This window comes from Ranitomeya variabilis, chromosome 7 (genome assembly GCF_051348905.1).
Source record: "Ranitomeya variabilis isolate aRanVar5 chromosome 7, aRanVar5.hap1, whole genome shotgun sequence".
NCBI classification, from domain to species: Eukaryota; Metazoa; Chordata; class Amphibia; order Anura; family Dendrobatidae; genus Ranitomeya; species Ranitomeya variabilis.
The window spans coordinates 177617070-177643218 of NC_135238.1; the positions used below are offsets into that span (position 1 = coordinate 177617070).

A 26149-nucleotide genomic window follows, 5' to 3' on the forward strand; every position below is an offset into this window, starting at 1 on the left:
GGAAAATGGTCCCAGTTGATGGGAAGATGGATGGTGCGAAACACGTGGATATTCTTGAGCAAAACCTGTTTTAGTCAGTGATTTGAGCCTGGGACAGAGGGTCACCATCCCACAAGACAATGACCCAAAGCATACTGCTAAAGCAACACTCGGAAACGTGTAAGTGATGGAGTGGAATAGTCAAAGCCCAGACTTTAACGCAATAGAGAACCTGTGGTCAGACTGGAAGATAGGCGATTTCCTCTGCGAACTTAACGGAGCTGGAGCAGTTTTGACTTGAGGAATGGGCAAAAATCTCAGTGGCAAGATGTGGAAAACACAGACTTATCCAAAGCGACTTGCAATTGCTGCAAAAGGAGGCTCTACAAAGTACTGACTTTAGGGGAGTTAATAGTTATGCACACTGAAGTTTTCAGTTGTTTTGTTCTAATTGATGTTTGCTTCAAAGTAAAAAAAATATGAAACTAAATGTTTACAGTTGTAGGCTCATTCTTTATATATACTAATGCAAACACAAGCCACTGTATGTCTTTACGATGTGTTAAAATCACTTTTGGCCAATTTCCACCTTACAATATGGAGGGCATCTATTTTGGCATACCTGCAAAACAAGCACTTCAAGAGTAGTGCAAAGAATATGGAGCGGGGATGCCCCACATAATAATCTCATGTGTTATGTGGCCTTTTTGCTATTCGCGTGTGAGCCTAACAAAGTGATCTGCGAATGTGCTCATGTATAAAATCTATGAAATGCCGGTTTCAGAGGGGACACTAACCCATTTTAGCATTAATATTAGGAACGCAGCGCTCGGACCTCCATGAGTCCTACTGAACTGATCTTATGTCATCATAGCTCCTTATGGTTCAGTAGAAAGACAGAAGGATCAGATCTAGAGGCAGGAATATAAATGCTAGAATATGGTCGGAGTATGCTCAATTAAACAGATCTCATTAAAGGGGTTGTCCACTATATTTTATTACTGTACAAATGATAGTACAATTAATAAAACACATTATGTGCTGGATATGAATTATATACAGTATTTGTACAGTTTCTGTGTAGTTTTGATTAATTCCACAGGTACACATGGGTGTAATGGTGTCATCACTGTCTTTTAGGATTTTCTAAATGTTTTTAGGTTTCTCCAATATACAAATAGGCATATGGTGATAGAGGCAAAAACAAAAAAACAAACATACTTACTGGATCATTGGCTCTCCTCTGTGCTGTGTCCCCCACCAGTCTCACCACTTGTCTTACAGCGGGGGTGTCACATGGCCGCTGATTGGCGGCAGCAGTCAAGTTTCATCTGAGCCAGAAGAGATGTGCTCATTGCAGCCAATTAGGAGCCGCACTCGTTACTGGTTACCTGATACTCCCACTAGAAGAGACCGACAGGGGACACAGTACGGAGGAACAGCACCAGTTCAGTAGGTGAGTACTGTATGTGTTGGTTTTTTTGTTTGCACCATCATAGACCGATTTGTATGATAAAGTATAGTGGACAACTCCATATTTTTTTCTGACATGTCTTAACTACTGGAGCAATCCACCCACATTTGCAAACTTTGTTATGGAATTCAGTTTCTGATGGCCTGTCCTCCGGCTGGTATTCAGAGCAGTGGTCGCACATGAGCAGAGAGTCACCACTGATCACTTCCGTACATACACAGAGCAGATACATCCAGTTTTTGGCTTCACCGCCTGCACCTTGGTTGTGTCATTTGACTGCCAGCACAGTGCTAACAGACATGTCCGGGGGCACTGCCAGGAGACTGAGAAAGCTTCAGCATGTGACCATCAACAGGTTTGGGAACACAAGGAGGATGTGAGCAGAGCAATGAAAAGTAAACCCTGATATGTGACCACTTTTCCTAAATTGGCAATAAAGCTTGTGGACATCTTTTGATATGGAAAATTATTTAAAATCTCCTAGTGGTTACTATTAGTTAATAAAGTTATACTACATTTCAGTCTTCAATCTTCATTAATTCATTTTAAGACCCCCTGAAAAGCACTTAGCAGCCTGATGCAAGCTTCATAATTTTCTCTTGTTGAAGTGCCTCTTGTTGTAATAAAGGCTGGATATAAGGTCTGTGGTTGCTACTGCTTTTAATTACTTTTATGTATCAGCATAGCTTCTATCCTTCATTTATTTAAACTCCATGTGCTTTCCTCATATATAGCTTGTTTTTTTCTGCCCTCCACAAAACTTTACATACTTTCTTCTCTCTCCACTGCAGATCTATATACAACTCCCTCTCACCTGCCATATCTAACACTGAGGGAAGGGAGGCATATAGCAGACAAGGGTCAAAATCAGGAACTCAGGATTTTTATCAGTTTTTGAATAAGACAATATAAAAAGTTAATGAGCACTAAAAAAAAAAAAAAATTGTGTTGGGGAGGGTGGTGGAGCCTGGTAAGCATGTGAAGAGGACACATTACACTTCACTCCTGCTTCTAAGGCCACATTCACAAGTTCAGTATTTGGTGAGTATTTTACATCAGTATTTGTCAGCCAAAAGCAGGAGTGGGTGATAAATACAGAACTGGTGCATATGTTTCTATTATACTTTTCCTCCGATTGTTCATCTCCTGGTTTTGGCTTACAAATACTGAGGTAAAATACCGACCAAATACTGGACATGTGAACGTGGCCTCCCCATGAGAAATTCCGTGATACCAGCAAATACACGAGTGTCTGGAGACCACAAAGTACTTGGCCGCATTACCTAATGTATGCACTGTGAACAGAGAGTGTGTAGGACTCAGAGGAACATGACCACAAGTAGGAAAATGGGGGACAAAAAGCAGTAAGAGGATCAAGGCTCCAAGATGGCGCCGGCGCTCAATACTCCAGCCTGGAACAAAGTGGGGCGCTACTGCAAAACTGGAGAGGTTTGCCATTGTCACCTCAACCTCTGTACAGTCTGCTATCTGGGAAAGAAAAGACCCAGCACTTCCCGAAGCGACGCTGCAAGAGGAGAAAGAAAACACTATATACACTGACAAGATGGTGCCAGCTCACAAAGTACCCGTAATTAATCAGCGCTGGTGGAGGGAGCAATTATGGAGGTATGTGCAGATGCACCATTGCTTATAAATCCACCCACACAGCAAACTTTAAGCGATATATATATGGCAGTAAATATATCCAACAAAGCACAGGCGACGCTCACTGAGCATATGGGAGGCATAAAAGAGGACATTAGTTTCAGTAGACATGACCTCTAGAAAGTGTAGGAAAATGTGGAGGAGCTGGAAGGGAGACTCACCAATGTGGAGGACAAGATGACACAGATAACCAAAGATCTTAAGTCTATACATAACATCTCCCATTTAATTGACAAGACAGATGACCTAGAACATAGGCTGCGCAGAAACAACTTGAGGGTGGTGGAGGTCCCTGAAAAAGCAGAGGGTAAAGATCTTGTAACCGTTTGTGAAACATGGTTGCTAAAAACTATTGGAAAAGCAATTTTTTGCAACTGAAAGAGCCCATAGGATGCCCACCAGACCTCTTCCACCAGGTATCCCACCAAGTCCAGTTCTCGTGCATCTAATGTACTTCCGGGACAGAGACATCATTTTGGGAAAGGAAAAAGACATGAAAGACCTCTATATAGATGGGTACAGTCTTCGACTAGAGAGACTTTTCTGCAGAGATACAGATACCTCATGCAAAATCTCTCAACATTAAAAAAGAGTCTGAGAGTCCTCAAGTGTCTTACTCTATGCTATACCCGGCTAAACTGCGTGTGGTGGCAAAAGGAGAATACACATATTTGAGACTCCTACCGATGCCTTATTGTGGCTGGACACCAATGAGAAAAGGCCTATGGAACAAAATTCCTTGAGCACATACATACTTCCCTTGTGGGAGATAGTAGTTATGTTTTTATATATTACTATGAGGGGATTTTATGTCTTTAACTTGTTGGTGTCTATATAATACCTATGCTAGTTTAGATGCAGGCAACTGGCTGACTCAAAAAGTTTCCATTGGGCATAGAATTGTTAGCCATTATGGCACAAAAGTTCAGGAAATTATGCCCCCCATCCTCTTAGATTAGGAGGAATGTCTATCCAACAATGTACGTTGTATAGTTTTGTTTTTTGACGGGTTAAGGTCCTACTTTCGGATAGGGTTAAATTATATTATATCCTGCCAGGTATTTTTTTTAATCCTATTTAAAATGTGAAAATGTGTGGAAATCATATCTTGGAATATTAGGGGCCTGGGTGATCCATCTAAGAGATATGCACTGTATTCACGGCTACTCAATTACGGTATCAGTCGGCAATAATATGTTTGTCTGAGACACACATGCCAAGAGGAAAAACTCATCTATTGCATCGCTCATGGATATCACATTAATATCACGCAGTATACTCCATTTACTCAAGGAGGACGAGTCTCATGGTTCATAGAGCCATACCCTTCATATGTAATAAGGTGATTGTATATTTAGAAGGATGATGTGTTTCCATATACTGCTCTATATAGAATATCTCAGTTATATCGGCTTTGTATATTTCTCCATAGTACTCAGGTGATGTGTTGGAGGGTATATTATCCTTTGTATTGACTCACCCAGGTGTTCCAACTCTTATAATAGGTGATTTTAACATGTACCTACACTGGGTTAAGTTTCACGCTGGAACTATAGCAGAGACGTCATCACAAACATCTGAACTGAAGGTGTTGAGTTGATAGCTATTTGGAGAAATAGGCATCCTACTATCAAACTCTTGCTTCTCAACATCATATCACTCACTATCCAGAATAGACCTTGTCGTAGGAAACGCATATAATATTGCCTTATGTAAAAACTATTGAATATCTGCCCAGAAGCTTCTCTGATCACTCCCCCTTAGAGGCAGGGCTGTGGAGTCAGTAAGCCAAACCTCCGATTTCTCAATCTCCCTGACTCTGACCCCACAGCACTGGTCACTACGGAGCATGTACATGAAGTGCAGCACAGATTCATCTCAACTACGACTCCACAGCCCTGGTCACTACTGAGCATGTACATAAAGTGCAGCACAGATTCATCTCACCTAGGACTCCACAGCACCAGTAACAACTGAGCGTATACATAAAGTGCAGCACAGATTAATCTCCACAGCACTGGTCACTACTGAGCGTGTACATAAAGTGCAGCACAGATTCATCTCACCTAGGACTCCACAGCACTGGTCACTACTGAGCATGTACATAAAGTGCAGCACAGATTCATCTCCACTACGACTCCACAGCACTGGTCACTACTGAGCATGTACATAAAGTGCAGCACAGATTCATCTCCACTAAAAGCCTAGATCCTTAGATCAGGAATAAAACTGACATTTATAGGACATTTTATAACTTTCCCAAATTATTATGAAAACATTTACAACACATTCTGCACTGAACTACCGAACCCAATTTATTATATATTGTCAGAGTTGGTCCATTTTATACAGACCCAAAATGGACACAGACTGACTCCACAGCCCTGCTTATGGGTACAGTTGCAATTTGGTACAGATGGAAGAAGTTCCAGGGGAGGAATACAGCACTTAAATCCATTTTGGATCCGAACTAATGCTGGATCCTTGTAAGAACGTTTGCTTGAATATTTTACAATAGACATGGGCTTAACCTCTATATTAACAGTTTGAGATACCATAAAGGCGTTTGTCAGAGGACTTTATATACATGAGATCAGTAAAAGAAAGTCCAAATCAAGGGAACTTACGCAAAAACTACAAGAGTGGCTTGGACAATCCGAGCTTACATTTATTGCAGATCCCTCCACACAAAGCCAAAGACCTAAAGGAGGCTCAGAAGGCGTTCAAGGATCACCTACCTGATTTAGCTATGCAAAAAAGATTCTTTACAAAACAGGCATTTTTTTTTCTACAAAGCGCAAGCATACCGGACACTTACTGGCTTTAAAAAGATCAAAACAAAACATCATACATTATCCAGATTAACGTCCGAAAATATGGGAGGGGGTAGTCATTGAAGATGAGGATATTCTTCAGTCCTTACATACATACTATTCATCCTTATATTCAACTAACACAGAGGATGTGGAAATGTTTTTGAGAGATATCCCACTGACACAATTAATAAATGACGATAGGGAACTGTTAAGAGAAATCCCGCACGCTGGATGAATTAGAAGAGGCACTTCATAGAGTCCAAAATGAGAAAGCCCTAGGCTCAGATGGGGATGTATTACTCAAAAAGCTATTGAATGTTTTTGAAGAATCGGTCAAAACCATCTCTCAGACTCCGTGAAGTAGGTTGTGATAATCCTATTATTAAAAGCCAGGATAAACCCTTGTAAGCCTGACTACTGCTACAGGACAATCTCCCTTCTCCCAACAGACATAAAAGTGTAAGCAAAATCTTAGCCAAAACATTATTAAAAAGAATTACCAAAATGATTCATGAAGATCAGACAGGCTTCATGACCAATAAATCTACGGCGGTCAACTGGAGATGCCTATTTGGGACTACAATGATGTTTGGAGCCCACTGGGGTACGGGCGTTCTCTACCTTGACGCTGCAAAAGCTTTTGACAGAGTTGAGTGCAAATACCTATGGTATGTCCTGAAGGGTATGGGATTTGGAAATAATTTTATTTCCTATGTACAGTTGTATATGTCATCTAAGGCGAGATTAATCGTAAATGGATGTACGTCTAAAGTGTTCGGGAAGGTGAGCTAGACAGGTTTGTCCCCTGTCGCCCCTTTTGTATGTGATGGAGTTGCTGACCTGCTTAATATGTGCGTCTACCAAAATAACTATCCTTCAGTGCGGAAATGAGCATTTCATGCTCCTTTTTCTAGGCAACGTGTTCTCCTCCATCTCACTGGTATTAAAACATTTGGTAAATGGTCAGGACAAATCAGTCCTTATGCTTGTTGATCCTTTGTCAAGTTTTCATTGGTGGAAAACGAGAAAAGCCAGCACCAAATAACTTAAAACATATCGTATATACTCGGGTATAAGTTGACCCAAGGCACCTAATTTTGCCATAAAAAAAACTGGGAAAACATATAGACTCGTGTATAAGTGCAATACCAAATGAAACAGCCAGCCTTCAATCAGGGATTGGCCGTGTGGTACACCAATGCAAAAAAATATATACTCTATGTGGCAACAAGGAATGCAGATCATCTGGTTCTCAGCCTATTAATGACGCCCTATGGCGGGCTGCCTAGTGCTAACTATGATGCATCCTGTGTGAACAGAGGCCACAGTGTACAGAACCATTTGGGCCCAACTGCACCCTGAAAAAATTTTAAAGTGCAAAAAAACATATCAATATATGTAAGGTATTGGTTGATATTCTGGCCATAATATGTAAGCTGGCAACCCGTGTCAAGGGTCCTTACATTTGCCAGTCCTACTCTAACATGAAAACCACAAAAAGAGGAAAAAATCCTATATTCAAGAAAAAAAAAAAAAAAAAAAACAGGCAGAGATGCCTACCTGTCTAAATGGGCCTCAATACAATTGCACTACCAGGGTGCAGTTGCCATTTTACTTGGGTCAACATTTTCTAGTTCCACATAAATGCACTTTCTTACACATATTCTTTTACAATATAAAAAGTAAGCATTCGGGAAGTATTCATTTATTTGTTTATGTACAAATGTAAAACTAAAATTCAAAAACATTGTGCTATAGAGCAAAATTAGGATTTATGTAATTGTAAACCGATTGTCGCATTGTTTATGGTTTCTTATTGTTTTCCTCACAATGCTTGTATAACAAAAAAAGACAAAAATGTAGGTAATTCTTTGTTTTGTTCGATAAAAACAATCTGTTTAAAAAAAAAAAAAAAAAAAAGTTTGGTGTGTACATAGTTGGTGTTTGTTTCTTTTTATTGCCCTGCCATTAGCCATCATTGAAATGTGCACAATGTGAGCGCTGGAACTAAAGAGAAGGCAGCACAAGTATATTAAAGCTCAATGTACACACATTAGTAAAGGCTAAAAGAGGGAGCAAGAAAAAAAGGACTTTTGAGTGGTACTTTAAAGTTAGTCGGGTAACCTCTCAATACATAGCGAGGCAGAAAGCTTCTGAAATAGCGCTTGTAATATGGGTGTAGTTATATAGTTTTTGTTCTGTTCTGGAAGAAAGTGCTGGATTATTTTTTTGCAGCAAGTTAGTGGATGGGGCCTTACAAGGGGTTGTCCCACAATTAAACATGACAATAAATACAAAAAAGAAATCCCACAAGTGGAAAAATAAATCCACATTTAAACAGTGTGAACAATGACAAGGTAACAATGACAACAAAATTCATTGAAGACCCTAGAATTTAGTCTCCACAATCAATTCAGACTGAATATTGAGAGATGGCCTCTTAAATTAATATACTTCAAACTGCAAACCAGTACCCCTAATATAAAGGGGTATTCCCATCTTAAAGGGGTTGTCGGTTCCAAATCAATAAGAGTGCAGTCACTGTGTGACTGCAGATTTATGAATCGCCCCCTAGTGCACGCACCGTGCGCTGCAGGGATTCAGCGGTTTCTGACCCAGGACCAGCGAGTATGTATGAGTTATACATACTCCCAGCCAGTGTGTGCGGCCTCGCTCCATGCATACTAGCCGGCCACGTCACTAGACTGGGAGCCACCTCAGTTCAATGCAAGTGTATGGAAAGAGGTGGTGCAAAATGGCCGGGAGTATGTACAACTCATACATATCCTCTGGTCCCAGGTCGGAAACCGTTGAATCCCTGCAGTGCACAGTGCGTGCGCTGGGGGCATTTCATGAGTCTGCAGTTACAGAGTGATGATTAATAATAATAAATAATAATAATTTTTATTGATATAGCGCCAACATATTCCGCAGCACTTTACAATTAAGCGGGGACATGTACAGACAATAAATTCAGTACAAGTTAAGACAATTTAAACAGTGACATTAGGAGTGAGGTCCCTGCTCGCAAGCTTACAATCTACAAGGAAATGGGGGGACACAATAGGTGAAAAGTGCTTGTTATTTCAGGTCTGGCAATTATAATAAATAGGGATTTTCATACAAAGCTGCATGATCCGGTCATCAGCCCGTGTGTTTAAGTGCAATAGTCAAGTATCAAGTGCAGTTATCGTGTGCGTGGAGGGTGTGGAGATAGATGAATAGTAGGGTGCAGATTCACATGCAGATAATATTTGGAAGTAGGGAACAGGGCAAAGTTAGTTTACTGCATAGTTGATGTGGTAGGCTTGTTTGAAGAGATGGGTTTTTAAAGCGCGCTAGGTCGGGGCTCGGTATCAGTCTGATCGTCTGGGGAAGTGCATTCCAGAGAGCTGGCGCAGCACGAGAGAAGTCTTGGAGACGGAGGTGCGAGGTTCGGATTACGGGGGATGTTAGTCTTAGGTCATTTGTAGAACGGAGGGCACGTGTAGGGCGATAGACGGAGATGAGAGAGGAGATATAAGGCGGTGCAGAACTGTGGAGGGCTTTGTGGGTGAGAGAGATGAGTTTATACTGGACCCTGTAGCGAATGGGTAGCCAGTGTAATGACTGGCACAAGATGGAGGCATCGGTGAAGCGGCCGGACAGAAATATGACTCTGGCTGCAGCATTCAAGATGGATTGGAGAGGAGAAAGTTTGGAAAGAGGGAGACCGATCAGAAGAGAGTTGCAGTAGTCCAGACGAGAATGAATAAGAGCGTCAGTAAGAGTCTTAGCAGTTTCAAAGGTGAGAAAAGGTTGGATTCTGGAGATGTTTTTAAGATGCAGGTGAAAAGATCGAGAGAGTGATCGGATATAGGGAGTAAAGGAAAGTTCGGTGTCGAATATGACCCCAAGACAGCGGGCATGCTGCTTGGGAGTTATGGTTGAACCCTCCAGGGTAATTTCGATGTTGGGTAGAGTGAGGTTAGTAGAAGGGAGAAACACAAGTAGTTCAGTTTTGGAGAGATTTAGTTTCAGATAGAGGGAGGACATGATGTTAGAGACAGCAGACAGACAATCCTTGGTATTTTGAATTAGGGTAGGGGTGATGACAGGGGAAGAAGTGTATAATTGGGTGTCATCAGCATAGAGATGATACTGGAACCCAAATCTGCTGATTGTTTGTCCAATAGGGGCCGTGTATAGAGAGAAGAGGAGGGGGCCCAGGACTGAGCCTTGTGGAACCCCGATAGTAAGGGGACGGGGAGAGGAAGAGGAGCCGGCAAAGGATACAGTGAAGGAGCGGTCAGAGAGGTAGGAGGAGAACCAGGAGAGGGCTGTGTCCTTGAGGCCTATGGAGCGGAGCATAGTGAGAAGGAGCTGGTGATCCACAGTGTCGAATGCGGCAGATAGATCCAGGAAAATCAGCAGAGAGCAATGACCGTTGGATTTAGCTGTTATTAGATCATTAGAGACTTTAATGAGGGCAGTTTCAGTGGAGTGTAAAGAGCGGAAACCAGATTGTAAGGGGTCGAGAAGAGAGTTATCCAAGAGATAGCGGATTAGACGGGAGTGGACCAAGCGTTCCAGGAGTTTAGAGATGAAGGAAAGGTTAGAGACAGGTCTGTAGTTAGCCGTGCAATTCTGGTCCAGGGATGGCTTTTTAAGTAAAGGGGTAATGATGGCATGTTTAAATGAGGAGGGAAAGATACCTGAAGAAAGAAAGAGGTTAAATATTTTAGTCAGGTGAGTGGTGACCACTGGTGAGAGAGACTGCAGGAGAGGTGAAGGAATGGGGTCACTATTGCAGGTTGTAGGCCGAGCAGAAGTGAGGAGCTTCTTCTTCTGAAACAGGCTCAAAGATGTCTAATGAGCTTGAGGTGCGGCAGGGAAGGGGATCCAGGCACTGAGGAGATTGGGCCGAGATATCCTGATGGATGTGGTTGATTTTTTTCTAGGAAATAAGTGGCCAGATCCTCACCACTGAGATTGGAGATGGGGGCCTGTACATTAGGTTTCAGGAGGGAGTTTAAGGTCGATTTCGACTAGATTTGGACTAGACAACCTCTTTAAAAAAAAAAAAAAAAAAAAATTGGCACAACATCCCCTTCATTTTCAGGATTAGTAATGGAGGTCCCAGCGGTTTGAACTAGTGCTGAGCGAGCATGCTCGCCACTCGATTGTGCATCAGGTTGATCTGGAATGTAGAGTATCGCAGATGCTCGAGAACCATGCTCGAGTCCCCACCTTGAATGTTTTGTGGCTGTTACCCATGTAACTGTGGCCCATGTGTGGAAGGAAATCCCTGCATGTTTACTGGCTAAAAGCTACGTAAACATGCGAGGTGGGGACTCGAGCATCCACGGTACTCAATGCGTACCCAAGCACCCCGATGCATGATCGAGTGACGAGCACGCTCGCTCACCACTAGTGGGAATGCCACAGATCTTAACTTTATTAAAGGATTTTAAATAAAAAATGTGTTTTCCATGATCCAATTAAGTAAGTTAATATTACTCCTTTAAAAGAATGTCACAGTGCGGACGAGGAATTGACTTTGTGCTTTCCATGAAAATCTGTAGAAATGGGAAAAAAAAAAAAAAAGAGCGGAAACAAATGTTCATGGGAACATAGAGATAGTAAGAACAGATGTGCATCGAGCCCACGTACAAGTGCACTATGGGGAATGAGGCAGACCGCGGGAACAATGTGAATCACACGGCCAGAATGTAACGTTTTACACATAATATAAGGCGAGCAGGAGTCTATGTTTCTTTATATAAGTGTGAACCACACGGCTCTGCATCATGTGGAATGGTAACAGTGCCAGATATGGATCAGGGAGGAGTAACATCACTTTGTGTAGACACACACGCACTTTATGACGGCAGATATCATAGGCGGATGGTTTATCTTTATACATAAAACATGCACTAGAACAGCCTAAAAACAGTCTTATTACACTTGGCCCGCTATGGATTCTTGCGATTCTCCGCCTGGCTATAGATACATGTATCCTCACACTAGAATTACTGGAGATGATGCCGGTGGTGGATTGGGCTTAGGCACTGTTGGCTATGCGATGCTGAATATTGGGTAGTGGGGTACCACTAGAGCCCCCCTGAGCACACACACTTGATGCTATTCATGATCTAAAGCCCTGTGGCCGCTGGTCGCAGGATGCGGCTGTGGGGTCTGCATTGTGATCACCATTCACAGAATACAGGCTGCACTAGACTGTCTGTTTTAGACAAGCCAAGGCTTTGACAAAGATCGTTCAGATCGAAACGCATTGCCTCTGTCCGTGGCTGCCATTTATCCAAGGAAGCATGTACACCTCGTGCATTTAATCTTTTAATGTTGAAATAAATAATAAATTTTTTAAAGGAGCTGGAACTATTTGTCTTTTTCTTTTTCCATGTTTATCACGTTTGCCTGCAGCGGAGTTCCTGGCACCTGCGGTGCTTACTGGTGAGCTGGCTTGTTTCTTTTATTTTTATAGAATTTATATGTGCAGCACGCTCATTATAATGCAGATTTTCATCTTATTCTATGCTTAGCAAATAAAGTATGGTGAAATTCACAGACATATCTGCAACAAAATCCACAAGTAACACATGCGGATTAGTGACTAAATCCACAGCGGAAATGTTCTGCGTGAGAACATAGCCTTATGCTGACTGCATCTGATGAAAAACAGGGGACAAGGGTGCTCAGAACGTCATACAAGAATATTTAAAGTGGCTTGAAAGAGTAACTAATAGTAATGAGTGAATGTGATTTGATAAAGTGTCATCCGAGCAGGCACATATACTACCGGAGTGCCTTCGGCATGCTGAAAAATATGTTCCAAGTCCCAGTGGCTGCATGTCTCGTGGCTGTTAGGCAATCCCTGCTTGTGCTGCCACTGTGTAACAAACAAGCAATCCCTGCATGTGCTGCAACTGTGTAATAAACAAGCCATGCCTGCAAGTGCTGCCACTGTGTAACAAACAAGCAATCCCTACATGTAGTGCCGCTGTGTAACAAACAAGCAATCCCTGCATGTGCTGCCATTGTGTAACAAACAAGCAATCCCTGCATGTGCTGCAACTGTGTAACAAGCAATCCCTGCATGTGCTGCCACTGTGTAACAAACAAGCAATCCCTGCATGTGCTGCCGCTGTGTAACAAACAAGCAATCCCTACATGTGCTGCCATTGTGTAACAAACAAGCAATCCCTGCATGTGCTGCAACTGTGTAACAAGCAATCCCTGCATGTGCTGCCACTGTGTAACAAACAAGCAATCCCTGCATGTGCTGCCACTGTGTAACAAACAAGCAATCCCTGCATGTGCTGCCACTGTGTAACAAACAAGCAATCCCTGCATGTGCTGCCACTGTGTAACAAACAAGCAATCCCTGCATGTGCTGCCACTGTGTAACAAACAAGCAATCCCTGCATGTGCTGCCACTGTGTAACAAACAAGCAATCCCTGCATGTGCTGCCACTGTGTAACAAACAAGCAATCCCTGCATGTGCTGCAACTGTGTAACAAACAAGCAATCCCTGCATGTGCTGCCACTGTGTAACAAACAAGCAATCCCTGCATGTGCTGCAACTGTGTAACAAACAAGCAATCCCTGCATGTGCTGCAACTGTGTAACAAACAAGCAATCCCTGCATGTGCTGCCACTATGTAACAAACAAGCAATCCCTGCATGTGCTGCCACTGTGTAACAAACAAGCAATCCCTGCATGTGCTGCAACTGTAACAAACAAGCAATCCCTGCATGTGCTGCAACTGTAACAAACAAGCAATCCCTACATGTAGTGCCACTGTGTAACAAACAAGCAATCCCTGCATGTGCTGCCATTGTGTAACAAACAAGCAATCCCTGCATGTGCTGCAACTGTAACAAACAAGCAATCCCTGCATGTGCTGCAACTGTGTAACAAGCAATCCCTACATGTGCTGCAACTGTGTAACAAACAAGCAACCCCTGCATGCTGCATGTGCGGCTACTGTGTAACAAACAAGCAATCCCTGCATGTGCTGCAACTGTGTAACAAACAAGCAATCCCTGCCTGTGCTGCCACTGTGTAACAAGCAATCCCTGCATGTGCTGCCACTGTGTAACAAACAAGCAATCCCTGCATGTGCTGCAACTGTGTAACAAGCAATCCCTGCATGTGCTGCAACTGTGTAACAAGCAATCCCTGCAAGGGCTGCAACTGTGTAACAAGCAATGCCTGCATGTGCTGCAACTGTGTAACAAGCAATGCCTGCATGTGCTGCAACTGTGTAACAAACAAGCAATCCCTACATATGCTGCAACTGTGTAACAAACAAGCAGTCCCTGCACATGCTGCAACTAACAAACAAGCAATCCCTGCATGTGCTGCAACTGTGTAACAAACAAGCAATCCCTGTATGTGCTGCCACTGTGTAACCAACAAGCAATCCCTACATGTGCTGCAACTGTTTAACAAGCAATCCCTGCATTGCTGCAACTGTGTAACCAACAAGCAATCCCTACATGTGCTGCAACTGTGTAACAAACAAGCAATCCCTGCATGTGCTGCAACTATGTAACCAACAAGCAATCTCTGCATGTTCGGCTACTGTGTAACAAACAAGCAATCCCTACATGTGCTGCAACTGTTTAACAAGCAATCCCTGCATTGCTGCAACTGTGTAACCAACAAGCAATCCCTGCATGTGCTGCAACTATGTAACCAACAAGCAATCCCTGCATGTTCGGCTACTGTGTAGCAAACAAGCAATCCCTGCGTGTGCTGCCACTGTGTAATAAGCAATCCCTGCATGTGCTGCCACTGTGTAACAAACAAGCAATCCCTGCATGTGCTGCCACTGTGTAACAAACAAGCAATCCCTGCATGTGCTGCAACTGTGTAACAAACAAGCAATCCCTGCATGTGCTGCCACTGTGTAACAAACAAGCAATCCCTGCATGTGCTGCCACTGTGTAACAAACAAGCAATCCCTGCATGTGCTGCCACTGTGTAACAAACAAGCAATCCCTGCATGTGCTGCAACAGTAACAAACAAGCAATCCCTGCATGTGCTGCAATTGTCTAAGGCTGCTTTCACACATCAGTATTTTGCTGTCAGGCTCAATCCGGCGAATTTTTATTTATTTTTTTTTAAAACGATCTGGCAAAAGTTGGCGCCGGATCCTTTTTTTTCTCATAGACATGTATTAGCGACGTATGGCCTCACGTTTCATTCGTTTTTCGCCGGATCCATCGAAAATTGTTTATCTGGTGGCCTGAGAAAACGGACATAGTAACTTTTTTTGTGTTCATCGAAAAAACGGACAGCAGCGGATGCATCGCCGTCCGTCGCTTGCTAGAATGGAAGCCTATGGCGCCGGATCTGTCACATGATCTATCTCTCTCTAGATCAGCTAGTCGGATCCAGCAAAAAACCGGGTCCGTCGCATCAGCTTTTCACAACTTGCAAAGTATCCATTTTTAAAAAAATACGCCGGAGTGAGCCTGACGCCAAAATACGGATGTGTGAAAGCAGCCTAAAAAACAAGCCATCTCTGCATGTGCTGCAATTGTCTAACAAACAAGCAATCCCTGCATATGCTGCCACTGTGTAACAGCTGCGAATCATGCAGGTGCAGGGACTTGGAACATATTGTTTGAGCATGCTGAATATATTGTTAGCACATGAGCATGCTCGGATAACACCTTATCAGAGCACGTTCGCTCATCACTAGTAGATATGTCTATCAGGTTTGTTTTTTGTTTTTTTTTCTATTTTTCAGGGACTTTAATTACCTCCACATCGGTGGGCTCTGGGTCCTGAGACCCCCACCGATCGCTCAAAAGTCCCCTGAGAAGTGCACAGGCAATAAGAGCGCACAGCCCCTGCCTGACAGTGCACGCAGGGTGCAGTACAGACTCTGTAGAAAGCATAGGCTTGATAGCTACAATGTCTATGCTCCATATTGTGTGCTCTCCTGTCCCCCTGAACAATCCTTGGGGGACTTTTGAGCAATCGATGGGGGGTCTCAGCACACACAGATCTGCAGACAATTTATAGGGTATCTATCAGCAGGACTTCACATCCCAAACTATTTATATGTGCGTTGCGATTCCCAGGGATATCTTCTTTTATCCTTTATCCTTTTATTGTGTGCAATTGTTGTGCATTTTATTTTTCATTAACACAATTGATATATCAATCTAATATATATTGAAGTCAGCCCTCCAGTTTGTATACATTGTGTTATTTGTATACATTATGTTATTTATATGCACATGTAGCTCTTTCAAAGGCCAGTGTCCCGTTCCTTCACTACTGAGAAATCAAGTGTTTGAATTGAGCTGAGGCATTATTTGTAGATCTGAAGCCTCTGTCACTCCAGCTCTATTCCTCGCCCAGCGCCACCTGCTCCTAGACTAATGACTCATTTACCTGAAGTCACACAGCATAGAGGCAGTTACTCAAGAAGAATAGGAAATAACTTTTTCTTTTAGGGGGAATAACTCATGTTCCTGGTGATCTTGCTTTGTGTAACCGTGCTGGTTGGTCTTGCTGCAAGTTCTCAGTAAATCTATTCTACAGTCCAGAAAATGTTGTTGGGAATACACTTAGCTACCACTACATTGTGGTAAAACTACAGCTCTAACAATGAGAATGTATACTTATGAGTGTTCCCCCAACTCCAGTCCTCGAGCCCCCAACAGATCATGTTTTCAGGATTTCCTTATTATTGTTCAGATGATAGAATTGTCATCTGGCCAATACTAAGGAAATCCTAAAAACATGACAGCAGGACATGGGAGCAGCACATGACAGGATGGGGGCGCAGGAAGAGAGCAGCACATGACAGGATGGGGCACAAGATGGGAGCAGCACATGACAGGATGGGGGCGCAGGATGGGAGCAGCACATGACAGGATGGGGGCGCAGGAAGAGAGCAGCACATGACAGGATGGGGCGCAGGATAGGAGCAGCACATGACAGGATTAGGGGGCAAGATGGGAGCAGCACATGACAACATGGGGGTGCAGGATCAGGAGCACCACATCACAGGATGGAGACCATATACCAATATAAATGCTCACAACCCGGGCGTAGAACGGGTTCAATAGCTTATATATATATTTCAAATTCAAATAAGCTTTATTGGCAGGACCAAATAAACATTAGTTTTGCCAAAGCACGTGTACTGTAGAGAACAGGGAGTAAGGACTGTGGGGATAATGGATGGGGTACAGGTTGGGGGCTAAGGAAGTCCATGGCATATCATGGTTGTCTTTCTCGCAGCCTATGGCACACTCACATACTGCGCTGCTATCTCCACTGTGTTCTCTCCTTCTCCCAGCAGGATATATGTTTTATCTTCCTCCTCCATGGAGCTGAAATTATATATATATATATATATATATATATATATATATATATACATATATACATACACACACACATATACACACACAGAATAGGTGTTATCCGAGTATCTTTGACGTGCTCAGATAATATGTTTGAGTCCCTGCAGCTGCATGCTTCGAGGCTGTTAGACAGTCACAACACATGCGGAGACTGCCTGTTATTCTTTGCTGTACGTAAAACTATTCCATGCAGATGCATACATTAAAAAAAGTATATTAGGCGGCATTCTTTTTTTTTTTTTTCCACTATGGTGTCCTATGGGTGATGTATGTTGCTGAATCTTTTCTTTGGATGCACGCACAAAAGCAAGGTGTTACCAAAACCTAAATATATTAATAGAAAAGAAGTTCTGGATCACAATGAAAAATAACACAATAAATGCATAGTTAAAACACCCAGTCCCCTTATTAACTGTATTGGCTGAGTGCCTTCTAGTTTAAGTCCAGTCTTTATTTCCTCCTAGAGTCCCCTGTGCAGACCGCCTGAGACCCTCCGCCTGCCCTGGCTGTTCCATCCAAGAGCAGGAGAAGGATCCATGTACAATGTACAGCAGCCATCTGAGGAGCGGGCTGACAGGAAGATAAAAGGGAATTACAATTACCATATGTATTTGTGATACTTCTATTATAACTTTAATATTATTTGTAATGGTAATGATATCAAAGTGAAGTTTGGAAATAATTTATCACTGCAGGGCATCACAGCTTCATCCACAGCACCTATTGTACTAACAGAATATGTCTATGGGATAACACTAGGAGTCAGTTCACCCAAACGTCCTAGCATGGTTTTATTGTTGCTTCTGTTGCTCTTTTAGGGCCAAAAGGAAGTACTATACTATGTAGTTAGGTTATAGGACTCCAGACTGCGACAGAAAGAGTTGTCTTTGTGCAAATAGCAACGTAAATGTCACCAATAACAATAATAAGCCACATTGTCATGTAAGACTTGTCCCACCATGACTACTGCAGTGTTTAGAAGGAAAAAAAAAAAAACATTTTTCGGGCTGCGATTTCCAGGCTGGTAGCTGGATTACTCAATAGCCTTATAGGCACCTACTGTATGCTGACTCTGCCGCTTGTCCGTCCTATGGGGTCTCCCGTCTGTCTGCAGCTCACCTGCATTCTTGACATTTTGCTTGATTGATTAAAACGCCTTTTTGTCATCCAATCTAAATGTGCAAAAATTCTAAGACATGACCTATCACATGATGCCTTGTGCCAAAATTTTGGTGCAAATTTCTGACACAAAGGAAGTAATCTAATAGCTAGCGTAAGCTTATATGAAACGTTTAGAAAAAAATCTAGTGCATTTTAATACCGTGTAGCCTAAAGACCCCCATAAACATCAGACTGACATCAGCTGAACCTGCCAATACAGGCGGGCTTGTCGACAGTCTGATGTGGATGGAGCCCTACCGACTCTCGTCAGCACACTGATGTCGGGAGATATGGATCTGACATGGCTGATTTTGGACAGATGATCCTTTTGTTTTCTGTTAGATAAGCCACCGCCAAAGGAATCTGGCAGTGACTCGCTTGTAGAAAACAGGAGTGCTCAGAAGAGGGGCCAGGATAGAGAGCTATCTATTGCGACTATTTATTGAGTTTGGGAGGCTTAAATTTGCATTTTTTAAGAATTAGCCAAAATTGATAACTCTGCCCATTGTGTTCCATATTACATTACCAACAAATCCCAGAGCAGTTTATTTTTCCATAGCAGTAAGAAATAAAACATGAGCTCTGATTGGCTGTTACTTCCAATCACCAATGCAGGGGTGACTTGACGCATCAGTGCTTGGCTATAGACATTGCATGTCTAACTGGACCAAAATGTGCTGAGGCTCAAAATTGTTGGAACAGGAGCAGGGATCGGTAAGGCAATGTCACTTTTTTATTATTTTACAGGTTTTTGGTTTGGTTTATTTACACAAAGTCAGATATAAACCTCGCAGGAAGAAAGGGAGCAGTAGCACAGCGTTTTGCACCGACATCCTGCAGTTACCTTCACCAGTGGTAATGCAGCTTTATACACAGGTCTTGAGTTAAACATTGCACGGCATTGGGAACTGCAACACATAGGCGTAGACACTGCTGTTTGGCAAACAACTCGGTACATTTTTGATAATCCCAGACTATTTTTTTTTTTTATCGGACATCATGTTAATCTCAAACTGAAATTTTCTTGGTCTCATGCAGGACTAGCAGGATTTTTCCTGTCCGGTTGGTATTTCTTATTTATTTAATTTAGGAACTACATTAGTACATGTTACAGTGCAGAGGATGGAAGTGCAAACAGATTGAAATTCAGAGAGTAGCTGACAGCACAACTGGCAATGGGATGCCCGTCCTAGTCCCACGGACCAAAGTGGAAGTGTACATACCCAAAAGAAATGAAGGACAGCAATCCAGGTGAAAAAACGCTTCTTTTATTGTGCCAAGTGCACTTGGCACAATAAAAGAAGCGTTTTTTCACCTGGATTGCTGTCCTTCATTTCTCTTGGGAAGTGCAAACAGAGACACATTACAGGGTAACAAACTAATGAACAAACACCATAAATGAACTGCATTTAGTCATATTGCCACTAGAGGGCGATACAGGATAAATATGATGTTCACCTCCGCTGACCAGAGAAAGAAAGTTTATCTTACTACTAAGGCCTCTTTCAGACTTCCGTTTTTTTGCCATGCGTCGCAATTAGTCGCTTTGGTAAAAAAACGGATCCTGCAAATGTGCCCGCAGGATGCTTTTTTTTGCCATAGACTTATTGACGACGGATTGCGACGGATGGCCACATGTCGCATCAGTCGTGCAACGGATGCGTTGTGTTTTGGTGGACCGCCGTGACGAAAAAATGTTCAAGCGAACGTTTTTTCGTCCGTCAGATGCGCCATTTCCGACCGTGCATGCGCGGCCCGAACTCAGCCCCCTCCTCCCTGGACTTCATAATGGGCAGCGGATGCATCGGAAAACTGCATCCGCTGCCCACGTTCTGCACAATTTTGCACAACGTCCGTCTGTACGTTGGGCCGACGGTTTGCGACGGCCCCGTACCGACGGAAATGTGAAAGAGGCCTAAAGCGTTTGTAAACCAGCAATATGTGAGAGATGCATTATGCTCCCAAAAAAAAAAAATCAATAACCACTAAATGGCTGATTGAGAAAAAGAGTGTTAACACAGCTCGTAAGTGTCAGAGGCACCGGAGATGCCGGGCGATGGATTTCTGGCACATAAGTGACTCCCGCCACGGTCCGGCCACCACACAGGACTCAACTAGACATAGGCGCAGCTTAGTTTGAATCTTTGGCTCATCTCTATTAACCCCGTCCTCCCCGTGGGTGGCATTAGGACCATAAAAGTGACTCACCATCTTGGAAGACGCGCTCCACATTAAGCCCATAGGTGGCGCAGGTTTCATAGTAAGTGCATCGCTTGAGGTCATTGGAAAGCTTTCGTGCACGGGAATCGTCTATCACCCGGGGGTTACTGCCGCTGATGGCATCTGTGTGAGCGACAAGCAATCTAGTTACTATTGGATGAAAATTCGTTTAGAATGAGTCATTTTGAACGAGAGAAAACATTTTTTGCAAAATCTTAGTTAACCGGTCTTGTATAATTCTCTTCACCACCAGAAAATCGCTGCCCACTAGCTTACTGATAAATTGCACAGTGATTTATGGACGTCTCATAACACAGCTCCTCAATCCAACCATCTTCTTACAGATTAGAAAAAAATAACTGTAGCTTTAACGTCCTTCTTAAAAAGTTCTACACAAACTGCAATGTCATGCCATGTAAGTAATTGATCTATAAAAAAGGGAATAAAAAAGCAGAAATAGGGAATGTGGTCGTTTCTTTGGGGTTTAAACCACATAGTGTGTGAAGCCTAAACATACAATTGAGAACTGTTTAAAGCGGCTTTCCAGTAATCCTATCCTCAGGAAAGGTCAATAATATAAGATCAGCAGGGGTCCGAATCCTAGTCCCCCCACTGATCAGATGTCATTAGCTCTGGATGTACAGTGTGCAGGAAGGAACACCACAGCGCCACACACTGCTTAGTGGCCGCTGCCGTGTACTGCAGATAAACACTTATGTTAAGTATAGGAGCTCATATTCAGCACTAAACAACCCGCTGCCACATGCACACATGAAACATACAATTGCATCTAAAGAAAATGTTATATGGGCGCTGCAGACAGGAATCACATTACTACCAAAAAATACTGTTGCGCTCCTGATGTAGATAACAAGCAGACATGATAAGGAGAACTAAATATACAAAACATGAAAACTGCATTTCAAATATGGAAGCAAAATGTTGATATGAGGTCTTAGCATCTTGTGCGGGTCACCAGAGTAGGCTTCACATCTGTGGCTGCACCCTGTGCGCTTCTGGCGGTTCCTAAATCCTGAAGTGACATCATGACGTTTGCCACACTTATGATGTCACAAGCCTAATACATGGCAGAGGAGCCTAGGATGGCGGCAGCAGAAGTGCAGACCACCGTGGTCCGGCTGCATCAGAGGACTGCACGCCAGACAAGTGCAGCACTAATCTTTTTCTAAACTTTAATTACTGACACAAACCAATACATTATTGTGTGTTTATAGCCACTTCACTTATTTTAGATTGGGTTACGCCCTGCATTAGAACTCAGAGCTGCATTCACAATCACACAGGTCGTCAATGAAAACAACCAACAACGTTGTGTTGTCAGCCGTACCCCTCAATGCCCTGTATTCTGCCTGTATAAATGTCTGATATCAGCGTGCGCCCCCTCTGGCATCCATACTGAACTCATTATTATTACGAATTATAGAATGTAACATGTGAAATACAGCAAACTGAAGCAGGATAAACTTTGGTTTTAAGGTGCCCATTAAAAAACATCTAGTATTGCTGGACCCTCTAACTTTCGGATGAGCTCTGGTGAAAATCTAAAGCATGACATACATAATATAGGTGCAGCCATGAACTTTTAAGCACACCAGACATTTCTCTATTTCTCTCAACTTCAGTTTTCTTTTGAGAAGAGAACCATAAACCACTGAGTAGTGATGATCGAGCATGCTGGGGTAAGGTGTTATCCGCCCATGCTCAGGTGCTAACAGAGGGTCTTCATCGTGCTCGAATAATATGATCGAGTCCCCGCGGTTGCGTGTCTCGCGGCTGTTTGACAGCGGCAACACATGCAGGGATTGGGATTGCCGGTCTGTAAGGAACAGCCGCGAGACATGCAAGCTTGCGGAATCAATATTATTCAAGCAGGCCAAAAACACTCGGTTAGCACCTGAGCATGCTTGGATAACACATTATCCCAGCACGATTGCTCATCACTACCACTGACCAGTGGCAGCAGCTCATCTTTGGTGGATCTGATATGTTAAAGGGGTTGTCAAAAACGAAACAACCTCTCATTAACTGGTAGTGTCCCAGAAAAAATTAAAAAGAAAAACAAAGTACTCACCTCCCAGACAGGCACAATTCCAGCAATATCAGTGCATTCTCTCAAGCTTGACACGTGATATTAATTTGCGTCACCGCCACTACCTTTGGGAAACACTGCCCCAATATTGCTGAAATGGCACCGGTCCATTATTTGAGTATTTGTGTTTTTTTTTATCTGGAGCGCTTCAGTGGTTTTCCAGTATTGGACGACCCCTTTTAAAATCTTTACGTGTAACTGTGGACAGTTAGCTGTGTTGCCAGTAGATGGCAGTGTTTTCCTTCTCATTCCAACATAAACACGTTGCAGATTCACCCAATCTTTAAGAAAAGATGGAGGGCCCCATCTCCACTCACCCTGAGTCCCCACAAGCACCATGGGGATTTCATTGGTGTTGCGGTAGTTGGCCAGGCGGCTGTAGTAGTGATAGACGGTCTGGAAACTGATCTCATCCTCCAAGCTAAAGACAAAGATTACAGCATCCACCCACATTGCAAACTGAAGGGGAAGAAAAACAAAGCAGACATGAGAAGGATAGAAAAAAAAACAATCAGTAGAACAAAGAATGATGTGCAATGAGTGAGCAGATCGATTACTGAAGATCGGCAGTATCAGAATGCAGATTCCGCTTACTTGTGCTTCTGGGGGTCCTCCCTCATCCCGGATCAGCAGGAGGTAGCTCTGTCCGTCCACCACTATCTCCTTCTTGAAGCGTCCACCTGTCACAGATATGGGAGTTAATAAGGAGCATAAGACCCCAGAGGAAGGACGTGTATGGGACAGACAATAGGTACATGTTGGCACATTGCTTGTAAGAGACTGTGGGTACAAAGGCCATTAGGAGACCACCTTTACAATGAATCACTGGGACGGCATTAGTAAAGCACTATTCCAGTTGCATTGCTCGTCCGCTCTGAGATTAACCCATTTCTGTACTGAAGCCCCTCGGTGCCCCACTACAAAGTCTTTACAAGCAACATCCAGGTGTTAGTAGCCAATGTACATGGTGACTTAACATTGCCAAATCCCAGTACGTAAGGCAGAGCTGCAAACAACCAGAAATCTACAGATAGGAGGCCGGAGGTCTGCAGTCCTGCCCCCCGCACGTGTGGCATATACAACACATGGCACAACACAAGATGGAAGAGGTAAAATCATAACAGCACCACAGGACAATGCACAAAATATCGATGTAAGGGAGGATGGGACACAGGAGTGTAACTACAGAGTGCCCGCTATCTGCCAACTGGACGAGGAGGATCGTAATCCCCCATGTTAGGGGTCGCTACAAGCGAAGAGAGAAAAATAAATACTACGCTTACTTCAGAGAACTAGGAACCACTAAAGTTTGCCAAACATCAGCGCTGGGGCACTTGCTCCATGTTTAAAGAGACCCCAAGAATTCGGACAATTCACAGAAATTATTCACCCTGATCAACTCCGTCCATCAGTGATTTAATTAACGGAAGCTCCACAAAGATAAAAGAAATGGATGAGTATTATTTACTTGAAGCTGAAAAACCCGTCAAAGCCGTATGTAGGGACGCCGCTCAGACTAGAAGAAACTCGATCTACCCATCTATGGGCTGTGGAGGGTCCTTGCTGTCATTCCCGTCCCCAGAATAATACAGTAACACGTGGCTGCTCAGAGCTGTGTCTTATTATACACTGCACTCAGCACCACTAAATATATGATCTCCCAGGAGCGGGAACAAATCAATACCTCGTCCATGATTATTACCCGGACAAGACTCCTTCATAGTGAAGTCTAAGCAGAGAAGACCCTAAAGCCACCGCCGACCCAACCCCACACAGCGGCAGCTCAACTGTGAAGGGAAGATCTCTGAAGATGCAAATAGGAACATCTGCAAAGTAATAACCTAAAGAATAATCCCAAAAATTACAAAACTGGCCAAAGTAATAAACATGAAGAATAAGCCCAAAATTTACAAAACTGGCCAAAGTAATAATCAGAATAATCCCCAAATTTACCAAAATGGCCAACTGAAAAATATCCTGGAGGACTTTTGGTCTTTATTCAAAATCAGGTCATGTAGATGGAGATGGGCAGCCAGTCACTTTGCGATTAGCTGACCCTTTTCTCAGAAAAGTGATGCTTGTGACTTGGCGGTACAAAGCAGGGTCTAAGATGACAATAATACCGCCGGCCATGCTCTACTTTCCTAATACAATCTGTTACAGTTCGGTCAGTAAGCACGTCTTTGAGACCATTGACTGCAGGGCTGGGGAGTGTCTCATCCATAGACACAAGTCAATAAGTTACACGAGGACCTCTGTACCCAATCCATCCACCTCGAGCATTGTGGCCATAATGTATAAGTGCTGTCATAAGCTGAACACTAACGAGCAATTAACAGTACTGTTTTTAGCTCCCTGCTTATATCCCTTTGTGTTTCTTGATAATCCCCAGAACAGATTAAGAGGGCTCCAAGAAGAATAAATACAGTATTTGATGTATTTTCCAAAAAAATATAATGCAACATTAAAGGGATCAACTACAATGTGCTTCAAAAGGGACTGGAAATATGTATCCTGGATTATTCACCCATGAGGTTAGAAATAAAAAATACCCCAACTGCTCCTCCAGTTAGGAACCAGCCCCATTATGAGGGCTCAAAAACGTTTCGGGTATAACTACATGTATTTGTATATGGACTACGTTTTAATGAGGGCAACAAGCTCTGCAATAGAAGGTAGATGCACCGTCTTTCAGCAGAATTTGTAACTGCTAAGGAGAAACTTTGATGGCAGTGGAGATGCGAGAGAAATGTACAGAAATTAAAAAAAGGATGTGGTGTCATCTTTATGTCATAGGCAGAGGTAAAATAGGAGCCGCTGCAGAGCATTAATATGGAGGCACGCAAACAACAAAAGGATGAAAGAGAAAAGGTACAGGTCCCAAACACACAAGATTAAAGTCCGCCTGTTCCTTTAATGTATGTGGGTCCTCGGAGGAGAGAAAGATCGGGCACTTATAATCTAACCTTTAGTTCTCAGGGGAAATAAGTTGCGGTCAGTGCTGTCCAGTAGAGGATTTCTCTCTTTTCCTTACTGAAAATACATGAACGCTTGGTCAAATCAACGATTCATGTGTGGATGGGGTCAAAAGAGACAGCGGCTGACAGCGATCTCATGTATATGGGCACCTACAAGGAGCTGTTCACTACTTCTGGGTATATTACAGAGGGTAGGGAGCATTTTAGGAGAATGAAAGAGCCAATACTAATCACTGGAATCCCCACCCGCTACAGCACTAACACTTCCAGTCCTGGTGGAGTCCAACATCCCGCCCGCTGAGATCTGTGATGGGTACAGAGTCATGTTACTGGTGTTCAGGGCATTTATA

General features: G+C 43.1%; 1 protein-coding gene across 8 annotated transcripts in view; it reads right to left on the minus strand.

Moving 5' to 3' along the window:
* The window catches only part of AGAP1 (ArfGAP with GTPase domain, ankyrin repeat and PH domain 1), a 450161-nt gene that overhangs the window by 173913 nt on the left and 250099 nt on the right, over positions 1–26149 (minus strand). For all 8 annotated transcript variants that reach the window (XM_077272354.1, XM_077272355.1, XM_077272357.1 and 5 more), the window contains 3 exons: positions 23416–23501; positions 23139–23280; positions 20700–20834 (listed from right to left, as the gene is read on the minus strand). In XM_077272354.1, coding sequence (XP_077128469.1) covers positions 20700–20834; positions 23139–23280; positions 23416–23501 — 363 coding nt within the window. The remainder of the gene's footprint in view (positions 1–20699; positions 20835–23138; positions 23281–23415; positions 23502–26149) is intronic.